Source organism: Amphibalanus amphitrite, unplaced genomic scaffold (assembly GCF_019059575.1).
Source record: "Amphibalanus amphitrite isolate SeventyFive unplaced genomic scaffold, NRLGWU_Aamphi_draft 000188F_arrow, whole genome shotgun sequence".
NCBI classification, from domain to species: Eukaryota; Metazoa; Arthropoda; class Thecostraca; order Balanomorpha; family Balanidae; genus Amphibalanus; species Amphibalanus amphitrite.
This window is the reverse complement of record NW_024881683.1, coordinates 484173-496400: the sequence shown is the minus strand read 5'-3', so window position 1 is coordinate 496400 and position 12228 is coordinate 484173. Positions and strand designations below refer to the sequence as shown.

General features: G+C 46.2%; 1 protein-coding gene across 10 annotated transcripts in view; it reads right to left on the bottom strand.

Moving 5' to 3' along the window:
• The window catches only part of LOC122384387 (carbohydrate sulfotransferase 5-like), a 64640-nt gene that overhangs the window by 35681 nt on the left and 16731 nt on the right, over positions 1–12228 (bottom strand). For 2 of the 10 annotated variants that reach the window (XM_043371759.1, XM_043371756.1), the window contains exons 2-3: positions 4959–5068; positions 4479–4651 (exon numbers count right to left, since the gene is read on the bottom strand). In XM_043371759.1, coding sequence (XP_043227694.1) covers positions 4479–4651; positions 4959–5066 — 281 coding nt within the window. In that variant the 5' untranslated portion in view covers positions 5067–5068. Of the gene's footprint in view, positions 1–4478; positions 4652–4958; positions 5069–9766; positions 9847–11597; positions 11789–12228 lie in introns of those variants that run through there. The other 8 variants (XM_043371764.1, XM_043371763.1, XM_043371766.1 and 5 more) reach the window with 7 other exon arrangements.

Below are 12228 nucleotides of genomic sequence, written 5' to 3'. Positions count from 1 at the left end.
GAGGCGCATTTCAGTTTTCTACCGTTGACTTAAAATTGGGATTTCGCAAAATTGATGCATCGAAAAAAAAAACGACACAACATGGTTGATTGATATTTTTGATAGTGGCGTCTCCTGTTGACAAATAGATGCCGGTCGATGCGCCTCCACCCCCCTCAACCCCCACCCCACCCCACCCCTTTCAGTCCCTGCTGAGGCCACCAATGAATTGGAAAGAGACGTCAACAGCTTTGCCGCAGATCACTTCATCTGAAAATAAGATCATGCATGACCCACGCAATGAAATTTACTTACCCATTAAACAAAGCGTAAATATCAAGAATTGGATACGGATGTTTCCTAAGGCGGCCAAAACCATTAGTCTTGAACATCTTTACATGTAGATATGTTCAAGGATGTTCAGAGTGGACGGGCAGAAGACGCCTCATGATTGCAATCATGAGGCGTCTTCTGCCCGTTGACTCTGAATCAATATACATAGTTTCTGGTTTAACCCTCGCGCTTATTGAAGGAGGCTCGAACTGAGCCCCTCCTTGGTTTTTCGCGAATAACTCGCGCAAAAAGTAGGCGATCCCGACGAAACTTCCAGTATCTTCGACTTGATCAATTTTATACCTAAGCTGATAATTGCATCACCCTGACCCAATGACTTTTTACCTGTAACCCGTTCAACCTGTTTTTTTTTTCGAGACCATGTTTGGCCGGGATAGCGATTCGGCGTGTCAGGCGTCAGCCGTCAGCTCACATTATCCGCGCGTTTCCAGTGTTTTCGTGGTTGTAAAAGCTCACACATCATGTGAAATGATGTTTGTCCTATACATCATGGTGGGTGCCAAGGCACGTGACGGCCAGGTCAAGGCCATTAACCTTAAATAACCTCTGGTCACTCTTTCGAGCTTTACGTTTCTACAGTAGGTAGTTTTTCAGCTGATTTCGAATCTTGCATCCATTTGAACATATCACGAGGCTATCAAAGAAAGTAGACACATACTATGGATAGCGGACAGCACGCTCATTTTTTCGCGAAGCTCTAACTCAACCATGGGCCGAACGGCAGGGGATCCGTACCTTTACCTTAGAGTTTAGACGCTTTAAAAAAGGCCAATACGGGAGCTGGGTAAGCTGGTAGTCACATTGCCCTCGGGAATATAGACATAAACATAACGGTTATGAAATAATGTATGACTTAAGAGTCATGTTACCTTTTCCTCAAGTTATAATGAATATGAAATAATATTTTCGGAGTTTCTTGAGTGATATATATTGAAAAATTGATAGCAAATATTTCGATACTCGTAGTGATACCTTTTTCAATGCGAGTGATGCACAGTGCGAGCTTTGTTAAGCACAACAAAATAACACAATTCCCATGCAATCGGTGGAGCTGGGTCCTCCAGTGCAGATAAAATAACCTATACGATACCGCCTTCCTAAGAACTTATACAATATCACTGTCTATCACGGAATTTTAATTAAATATTTAGACAATCAGCGCTAATTTAATAAAAAGAGCGTCACTTCAGTTACAGGTAAGTCACACTTACACAAGGTGACCCCCCCCCCCCCCCCTCGCGTGTTCGTTCAGCGTGCCAACCACTATTTTTTTAGCACAATGTCCCATATTGGGCTCAGCTGGACGCCACCGCTGTCGAGATTCATTGACGGGCGCAGCTGTCGGATCTCGATGGCCTCCCTGATTTTACGTTTTTTCCAGTGGCGTTCGATGGCTAGGGTTCTCGCCTCGAACGGGATCAAGTCACCGCCACAGGTACAAAAGTGTCTGGCCGTCGCTGACGTATCGCAGCGTCCGTGCTTGATATCGGCGGTGTGCTCCTTCAATCTGTCCTGTTTTGGTCGCCCTGACTCTCCGATATAGCTGGAGCCGCACGAGCACTTTATCTCATATACGGCCCCTTTCTTCTTGCTCTGCTCCACGGGATCTTTGACGTTAACCAGGTGACCCCTCAATCGCTTGGATTTGTGAGCTACCTTGATTCTGTGTGGCCTGAGAACCTTGGCTATCCTTTCGCTGAGACCTGGGACGTAGGGCACTGCCGCATAGGCTTCTTGGTCTCTGGCGGCGGCTTCCCCCTGTACGGTCTGGCTGGCGTCACGGCGTCTCATAGCCCTCTTGATAAACGGCTCCGGATAGCCATTGGCTACGAACACATCCCGTATCTTGCTCTTCTCCTCCTTCACACGTGACATGTCGCTGCAGACCCGTCTTGCTCTGGCTTCCATGCATCTTATTAGACCAGCTTTCATGGCCGCGGGGTGGCCACTGGAGCGGGAGGTGGACCAGAAACTGCCGTTTTTGGACGTTCTTGTCCAGAGGTCAGAAGGTCGGCTGGGCACCTCAGTCTACCGGAAGGCGACCGCATCAAACGTGTACCTGAAGTACAACTCGAGCCACCCCGCGGCCATGAAAGCTGGTCTAATAAGATGCATGGAAGCCAGAGCAAGACGGGTCTGCAGCGACATGTCACGTGTGAAGGAGGAGAAGAGCAAGATACGGGATGTGTTCGTAGCCAATGGCTATCCGGAGCCGTTTATCAAGAGGGCTATGAGACGCCGTGACGCCAGCCAGACCGTACAGGGGGAAGCCGCCGCCAGAGACCAAGAAGCCTATGCGGCAGTGCCCTACGTCCCAGGTCTCAGCGAAAGGATAGCCAAGGTTCTCAGGCCACACAGAATCAAGGTAGCTCACAAATCCAAGCGATTGAGGGGTCACCTGGTTAACGTCAAAGATCCCGTGGAGCAGAGCAAGAAGAAAGGGGCCGTATATGAGATAAAGTGCTCGTGCGGCTCCAGCTATATCGGAGAGTCAGGGCGACCAAAACAGGACAGATTGAAGGAGCACACCGCCGATATCAAGCACGGACGCTGCGATACGTCAGCGACGGCCAGACACTTTTGTACCTGTGGCGGTGACTTGAACCCGTTCGAGGCGAGAACCCTAGCCATCGAACGCCACTGGAAAAAACGTAAAATCAGGGAGGCCATCGAGATCCGACAGCTGCGCCCGTCAATGAATCTCGACAGCGGTGGCGTCCAGCTGAGCCCAATATGGGACATTGTGCTAAAAAAATAGTGGTTGGCACGCTGAACGAACACGCGAGGGGGGGGGGTCACCTTGTGTAAGTGTGACTTACCTGTAACTGAAGTGACGCTCTTTTTATTAAATTAGCGCTGATTGTCTAAATATTTAATTAAAATTCCGTGATAGACAGTGATATTGTATAAGTTCTTAGGAAGGCGGTATCGTATAGGTTATTTTATCTGCACTGGAGGACCCAGCTCCACCGATTGCATGGGAATTGTGTTATTTTGTTGTGCTTAACAAAGCTCGCACTGTGCATCACTCGCATTGAAAAAGGTACCACTACGAGTATCGAAATATTTGCTATCAATTTTTCAATATACAGGGATGTTCACGAAAAACTGACACATTTTATTTCCGAATTACGAGAAAACACTTGCCCTCAGAACGGTGATCATGCTATGGGCAAATAGAGTGGACTTCTAAGTTTGTATTGACATATTTTGGGATCATGTCATTTTCGTTTCTAAGAAGTTACAGCGTATTTTGCAGATGACGAGTTTTTGGAGCAGTGCACGACTCAGCCCGAAACAGGAAATTATTCCCCGTTTTTGGGCACGTGCCTGGAGAATTGCAACACCTCTCACTGCACTCGTCGGGAGGTTTGATGTCCTTTGGGCCGCTGCTACAGATCATGTCACTCACGTGACCCCACAGGAATAGTCCACGGAGTTGAGGTAGAGCGAAATGGCCGGCTATGGGTGAGAGGTGATGCGCGAGACAAGTGCCCCCTCCCCCCTGTTCTCGTGTGAGACCGATGATCGCCGTTACTGTACGTAGGGTGGCCCTGACGTGCCAGAACCACCAAATGGTGTAGACGTCGACCCATTTCCGCTACAGTAGCTAACAGAAGCTGTTAAAAGATGGCACGGTACCACTCTACAGTGACTGCCAGCATGCGGCCATGGTTTCTGACATCAGCACTAACAAGCCTGCCAATTTTGGCATTCCTTAGGAATTTGCCCACAATATGCCAATAGTATAAAACATAATCCATCGAAACATTAATATGTCAAATTTTAGACGAATTCGTAGACTGGTTCAGTCGTGGTGGCAGATGGCAGCCGCGAGAGCTTCATTGTTTTTCCGTTAAGTTTTGTCGCCAAGTCAAATTTCCCCATTTTAACGCTTTCTTATTTATTTGGAAGCTCATGTGATGCTAACTAAAGGAGCTATGCAGATACAAAACTTTTTTAACAGGCTTTCGAATGGCATGCAAGTTAAGTCTCCGTGAGCTCTCACATGCTCACAAAGTCGTTTTAAATGTGTCAGTTTTTCGTGAACATCCCTGTATCACTCAAGAAACTCCGAAAATATTATTTCATATGGTTATGAAATATTGATGGTAGTTTTAGCGGCACACGAGTACCTAACTCACGTGGTGTCCTTGTACTGATAGTCGGCCAGCTCCTGAGCTATGATGTCCCTCTGTCCATCGATGACATGTTGCCAAGACGGTGTTGGGCTGGGCGGCTGCAGCAAAGACGACCTGGTGGTGGCTGCAGGGCTCTCCCGTTCTCGAGCGGCGACTATCTGGGACGAGGCAGTGTGCTGCGTTTAGAGAAATGTGGTCAGATCAGGCGTCAGACCAGCGCAGGTGGTTCTCAACATTGTGTCAAATCACTGGCTTACGTTGCATCGCAGCTGATAAGATAAACACCGTCTGAAACGTCATTGCATACCTTGGGACATTTTTGTTTTCGCACCAACTTAAATTTGAAAAAGGCATTAAAAACATGCTGGGTGCATAAAATTACACTAGGCACGTATGCAACAGCCCGTAGCCGTACTAGGCATATTAGTCGTTCTGTTAGAATGTGCCATCACGACTTAACGGATTTACAGTGCAATGACTTACCTGTACGGAATGTCCAGTATAAGACGGTATCCCTTGCATGAAAACAAGGGCTCCTCCAATCACGATAATGAAGAGAAGTATACGCGTCAGCTGAACTCTTCGGGCCATAGCTGAAACGAGATAAATATATCAGAACACGTGTGCGAGCTAGTGGAAGCTTGTGCTTCAGCTTCAGCTTGTGTTGATATGCGAGGACCAAGGTTACGTCTAATGCGGCGATGAACATACAATGTGATGCATTGCGAAGAAAAAATGAAGTTACTTCTGGATTCTAAAATACGCAAATCAAAACCGGTAAGACGCCTTTTTGGGCGCGACATAAGAGCCAGTGCGAGAACGAGCCCCACACTTGCGCTGTTCAGAAGTGCGAGCGAGACTTCAAAATAATTTATGCACCATATGAAACCACTTTTTGTGCACGGCACCACACTAACCGGTCCCTAGAGGTGCCAAAATTTGAGCGCAATTGGCCCAGCACTGTGGAAGCTGTGGAAGTGTGTGCATTCACAATAAACCCTGGTGTTAGGGCAAACCATCACAATATACCTACATGGACGGCTCAAAGGCTTTAGTTCAGTTCAGTTCAGTTCATTGTATTTTTTCCATATGTAAACAAGAACAACGAACAAAACAATAGAGGATTGGCGCAAAAGCAAAAAGCTTAAATCAAAGGCGCCTCTCCAATTAAGTTAAACAAAGAACACATGACCAAACCAAAGTATCAGAAAGCGTCGACCCCGCCCGAAACCCGCCGAGCCAAAAAAGCAGACAGTACCCGGCCCCAGGCGACGGACGACTCCAATCGGGCCAGCTTGCGTCATAGTGTCATGTTTTGTGTTTTGTAATGTAGTGTAGTGTTATGTAAGCAGTGTGTTGCATTAATATCAATGGTACTTAAATGCACTAACTAAACAGTTATGTTGTATTGGTAAACCGATTTGTCTCTACAATAAATGTCTGAAGGTGATGGGTGATTTGTGTGCCTTGATGCTTGTTTAAGTCTTTTGCAAAGAGAAGGGTATCAAGTTTTAATTTTGCTGAGAAATTGTCAAAATTTGGAGTGATGATTCGAACTGCATTTATAAGTTTTACTCTTTGTGTATGGTAAAGTGGGCACCAGAGTATGAAGTGAGTTGTGTTCTCATCGTGATAACCGCAAGCACATACTGGGCTGGGTGTGTTGGGGTGTTGTATATTGAACAGGTGTGCCTTGAGAGTCGTCATGCCCACTCTCAATCGTGTGTGTAGTGTGTTACGCGTTTTGTTGCCGAAAGAAAAGAAAGTGGGTGGCTCTGGTGCCCCAAATCGCTGCCAGACTTGACGAGCAAAAGCGGAGCGGGATGAGGTGTTACGCAATGTGTCTGGGAGAGTATTCCAGAGTCTTATTGTCGAAGGAAAAAAGGCTCTATAGAAAGAAGTGAGATTGGTAGGGGGGAAAGTAAGAGATTGAGCATTGCGAAGTCTAAGTCCCGTGGCGTCTTGTCTGGTTTCTGTCAATATGTCTTTAATGTATGAAGGGAGAGGAGGATGATTGAAGTAAATTCTGTGAAAGAATAGAAGCTTATGAATTAATCGTCTTGTCTCAAGTCGTTCCCATCCTAGTTCGGTAAGTAATGCGGTAGTTGGTGTTCGATAAAGCGTCCCTGTTACAAGTCTGGCACAGCGGTTCTGAAGCGTCTGGAGTCGGATGGCGTCAGTTGATGTCAAATGTCCGTCGTAAACAATATCACAATAGTCGAAATGAGGTGTTATATAGGTAGAGTAAATGTTGTTCAAGACTGGTCTAGGAAGAAGCTTAGCCACGGGATATATCGGTCCTAGGAGAATGTTAATTGTCCGAATGACGTTATTGATGTGTGCGCGAAAGTGAAGGTCCGTCGAGAGTGTCAGTCCGAGATGTTTATGACTTGTCACGGTCGGTATGTCCTGCCCGTCAAATGTGAGTGCTGGAGGACAGCTGTCTCGTCGGTTTGTAAATGTCTGTTGTAGTGTCTTTTTAGCGTTGAAGGTGATGGCCCAGTCAGTCCCATATCGTTTAATCTCGTCCAGGTCGTTCTGCAAGGAGCGTCTATGATCCTGACTGTCGTGGGGATGGGAAGAGTAAAGTGAAGTGTCGTCAGCGTAAAAGAGAGCGTCATTTTTGGTCTTGTTTGATAGATCGTTGAGGTAAATTAAGGCCAGAAGAGGTCCAAGCACCGAGCCCTGGGGGCAACCGGATAGTATTTTTTGGGATGATGATAGACTGTTTCCAACACGAACAACCTGTTCGCGATCTGTAAGGTAAGAGTTAAGCCAGGCTAGCAGAGAACCGGAAATATTGCACTCGATTTTGCATTTTAAAAGGAGTCCATCATGCCAAATTTTATCAAAATATTTCGAGATGTCAAGATAGATAGCTGTAAAGTTTTGACTTTTGTTTAGAGCAGAGTATAGCTGGTGAGTTAGATACAAGAGCTGAATTTGTGTGCTATGGCCCGGACGATATCCACTTTGTTTTTCTGAAAGTAAGTTGTTTCCATTCAAATGAGAATATATCTTGGAAAAAACGATTTTTTCGAGAATTTTAGAGAGATTGGGAAGAAGACTAATAGGACGATAGTTTGTTGGATCTGAGCTAGATCCCTTTTGCTTGAAGATTGGAGTGACACAGGCTTTTTTCCAAAGTGAGGGGAACCTTCCTAGTTGAAGTGATTTGTTAAAGAGTTTGGACAGAGGTTCAGCAAGTAAAAGTGCACACATTTTTAATAATTTGTTAGGAATTTTGTCCGGGCCTGTTGCCTTGTTGATGTCTAAGGAATTTAGAATTTTGAGAACTTCGGGCTCGGTGACTTGGACATCCGTTAGCGGAGGAATAGGGGGAACAGGAAAGTGCAGGTGCAGGTGTGCAGTAGTGCAGGCCCGCTGTCTGTTGTCCTAAATAACATTTGCGTGCCGACCAACTAGCAAACGAAATGGCGCCAAAACAAACAGTAACAGGCCTTCCACTATATACCCCAGTCCCTCCGCGCCTCTGGACCCCAGCAAAACCACCCCTGTCCACCTCATCTGTGCCCCCCCCCCCCTCCCGCCCCCAGTTCCTCACTGTTGAGATTAGAGCAGGTAGGAGCAAAAGACCTGCTCCGCCATGGATCTCATTCTGTTCGGGGCTCATGTAGCCACACGCTCTGGGCGCCTTACGAAGGCCGTCAAAAAAAAAGTAAGCATGCATCACCCATTTGATAGTCATTAGTGATCATCAGAAGTCATCAAAGATAAAATTTTCAGTCTTAGACATTTTCAGACAAGTAATAAACCAAATTATTACAAATGCATTCAAATATATTCAAAAAACACACAAAGCTTTCGGTTCATGGAGCCTTGATCACTGTGCAAATGAGTATAACAATCGCTGTAACCGTCTAAAAATCCTTTGAAATTAATCAGCCGCGTGTTTTCTTCTTCTGCTGGTCTAACACCGATTTTGCTGCCATTGACGACCATGTGATAAATCCGCTCCTACTGTTAAACGGATCACGTGTGATGATGAAGGCTGCTTCCAGGACCTTCCTTGTACATACCTTTCTTTATGTTGTTTTCTAATATCTTCGTACCGTCCCAGTCAGGTAAGTGGTTATACTTTTCTATATGCAGTACTATTGCATTTGATGTTCGGTGAAATTTTACATCGCTTCTGTGTTCCTTCAAACGATTCAAACGAACTTCCACCCCTCTTCCCGTCTCTACAACGTACGTTCTTTGGCACCCTTTGCATGGTATTTCGTAAACTACACTTTTTGCATCACTGTTATCTTTTTTGGTTTCATGGTGCTTGACTAAATCTTGAATTTTCTTTCCTGTTACTGTAGCTACTTTGATATCTGACTTTTCAAGTGTTCTTACTATGATATCGATATTTTTCGAATTTGGGACCGAAATCCATCTCTTTCTTTTGTAGGCTTTTCTTCTCGTGTCATCTTCGTGTGCTTTGTTCGCACGTTGTTCGTCTCTTCTGTTAGCATCGTCGCCGTTTGCTTGGTTCGCGCGTCGTTCGTGTCTTCTGTCGGTCTCATCTCCGTGTGCTTGGTTCGTACGTTGCTCGAGTCTTCTGTTGGTGTCATCGTTTTGCGCTTGGTTCGTTTCTTGTTCGTATCTTCTGTTTTGTTCGTTTTTTTTCGACATGAAAACCAAAAAAGATACCAGTGATGCAAAAAGTGTAGTTTACGAAATACCATGCAAAGGGTGCCAAAGATGAAAGAACGTACGTTGTATAGACGGGAAGAGGGGTGGAAGTTCGTTTGAATCGTTTGAAGGAACACAGAAGCGATGTAAAATTTCACCGAACATCAAATGCAATAGTACTGCATATAGAAAAGTATAACCACTTACCTGACTGGGACGGTACGAAGATATTAGAAAACAACATAAAAAAGGTACAAGGAAGGTCCTGGAAGCAGCCCACATCATCACACGTGATACGTTTAACAGTAGGAGCGGATTTATCACATGGTCGTCAATGGCAGCAAAATCGGTGGTATAACCAGCAGAAGAAGAAAACACGCGGCTGATTAATTTCAAAGGATTTTTAGACGGTTACAGCGATTGTTATACCTACTCATTTACACAGTGATCAAGGTTCCATGAACCGAAAGCTTTATGTGTTTTTTTAATATATTTGAATGCATTTGTAATAATTTAGTTTATCATTTACATCATTATCCAACCTGTCATGGATACTCAACATTTTCAGACAAATTATCGCAAAACACATGAACAACAGCGAAATGAACTACGAGCTTGCAAGAGAAATGCAGGAAATGCCATAATCTGACCTTTCGAAGTAAATCACCGATTAAGCTCGGGACGAACATCCCTCCGATCAATATGTGCACCATCCAGGCCGATCTAAACGCTGGGGATAAATCCAAATCTACATTTATCATGGTGACCAGCGGATGCCGAGACAGAGGGGCTGATAAGTCCGGTAAGCCACCCGTCGCCTCTCCTCATGGCGCCCTGGAGAAACCTTCCCGTGGCGAGGGCGGACCCGAGTAGGTCGGATAACACCCAGACCCGCCCACCCTCAGGGCCGGTAAACGAGCCCAGGTGAACTCAAAGTTCATTATGAATGGCGCGGAAAATACAGGTGGGACTGCTTTTCGGTAGATAGTTCATATCTTTAACCCGCGCCCTGCTGGGGGGGGGGGGGTGTTTGAACACCCCCCCTTGTGGTTTTTCGCGAATATCTCAAAAACGGCGGCGCGGAGCGCCGCCGTTTTTGGTACACCTTATCATACATCAATTCTACACATGTTGTGAAAATATCAGACCAAGGTCATTCAAGGTCAGGTCACCAGGTCACTTGAAGTGACCTCACCTCATAAAAAGTTTCAATGTCTGTCATAGCTACACCGAGTGACCGATCGCTTTGAAACTTTCAGCGATTGCTAAGAGCAATAGCATGTACAAAATGTTTATCTCAGAATTTTGATATCGATGACCTAAGGTCAGGTCAATTTTGCGACCTCCCCATTATAAGTCAATGGGAGAAAATTGAAATGCGCCTCTTTTGGATGAAAGACATTATAAACACTCCCAAACACCGAATTACAAGTGGTTTAGACACACTGAACATGAAAATGGTGTCCGTGACCCTTGTTTATGCCCTGAGGTCATCTTAGGTCACGAATGGTATCTAACAGTTTTTCGCAAATAACTTTTGATAGAGGCATGCTAGAGCGATGAAAACGCCTTAGATGTGTTCAGCTCGACGATACGGATCGACTGATATGCAACATGACCCTTTCCGGTCAGGTCATGACCTTGACCTGAGGTCAAATTTTCAAGTTGACCTTTCAAGGTCAAGTTATAGTTCATTCGATGCGTCTTGACGAGAGGAACACGATGCCGGTAAAAGTAAGCTCGTACAGGGCTTGGGTCAAAAGTTATTGCAGAAAACCTGTTTCCGAAAAAATCGGCTATTTTTGCAGTTTTTGCCCCCTGCAGGCAAAACCGTTGACGTTAGGTCAAATCTGAGAGAATTACTCAGAAAGGGCGTTAATAGGGCTATCGAATGCGCTTTTCCGCGGCGCTGTAGCTCTATTGGTTCCCGAGTTATGCGTTGGCTTCTTGGAAATTTTCGCCATTCGACCTGGAAATCGGCGAAATTTTGCCTTCAATGACCTCTGGTGACCTGACCTTTGACCTGACCAAAAAATTGACCAAGTGATTTCGTCATTATTTTTGACGCTCTTTCGAACGCCGCCTTCCGCGTATCGCTACGTGGCCCAGGAGCCGAGTTACAAGGGGGGGTGTTCAAACACCCCCCCCCCCCCCCAGCAGGGCGTGGAAATCCAGGACCCCCAGCCGGGCGCGGGTTAAACAAAACATTAAAATTACGACTCTTCTCACGAAATGCCAAATGTAAAGTATATCATTTCAATTTCATCCCTTGTAGACATTTGCCCGGGGCGCTGTTTCACAGGTACTCTAATAGCGCTATTGCGCTTTCGGTTTCCATGGAAACATCAACTAGCTCGGACGCTCAAGGTAAAATTTGTTTCTATGAAAACCGAAAGCGTGATAGCGTTATGCGCTGGTTTAAGCGGCCAGCAGCACGCTATGAAACAAGGCCAGGGCCTACTTACACCACCACCAACTAACCTCACCTGCAGCACCATCCCACTCGAGCAGCGCGCGTCAAAATCCAAACGTCCGAGCCGCTCACCACCCGGACAATCAGTGACCTCGGGCGCACGACCCCGCCGTCCCCGACTGGCATCCGAGGCTGCTGATTGGCCGGGTCAGGTCGCCCCAGACGTGACCGGCCCGCCAGCCGGGCGGTGTTTCACTGGACGCTGCCTCCACGCTGCTATCGCATTTCGCGAGCTGGCGTCACAGATTGTGGTAATATTGGAGACACGAGTTTGATGATGTCTCCATGGAAACCCAATTTGACACGTGTGATAGCAGCGCGCTATCGGCCGTGAAACACGGGAGCCCCGGTCAGCCGGGTCGACTGCATTGCTTTAGAGCTCGGGCCGGCGCCGCAGCTTGGACTTAGTGAGCGGAAAAATTGGTTAATGGGATTATCAGGGTTATTAAAATGGACGCCATTTAATTGCGTCCCAGAAAAGCTATTTCTGGCACCTAAAAGCTGACTCGCCCCAAAATTGGTCCTCAGCACCTATTTGGTGGATACCAGCACCAATCATGGAAAATGACCTTAATTAGCTGTTTCTGGCACCTATTCATCGGTACGCCTTACTCTTTTTTCTGAATCTGGCACCTAAAT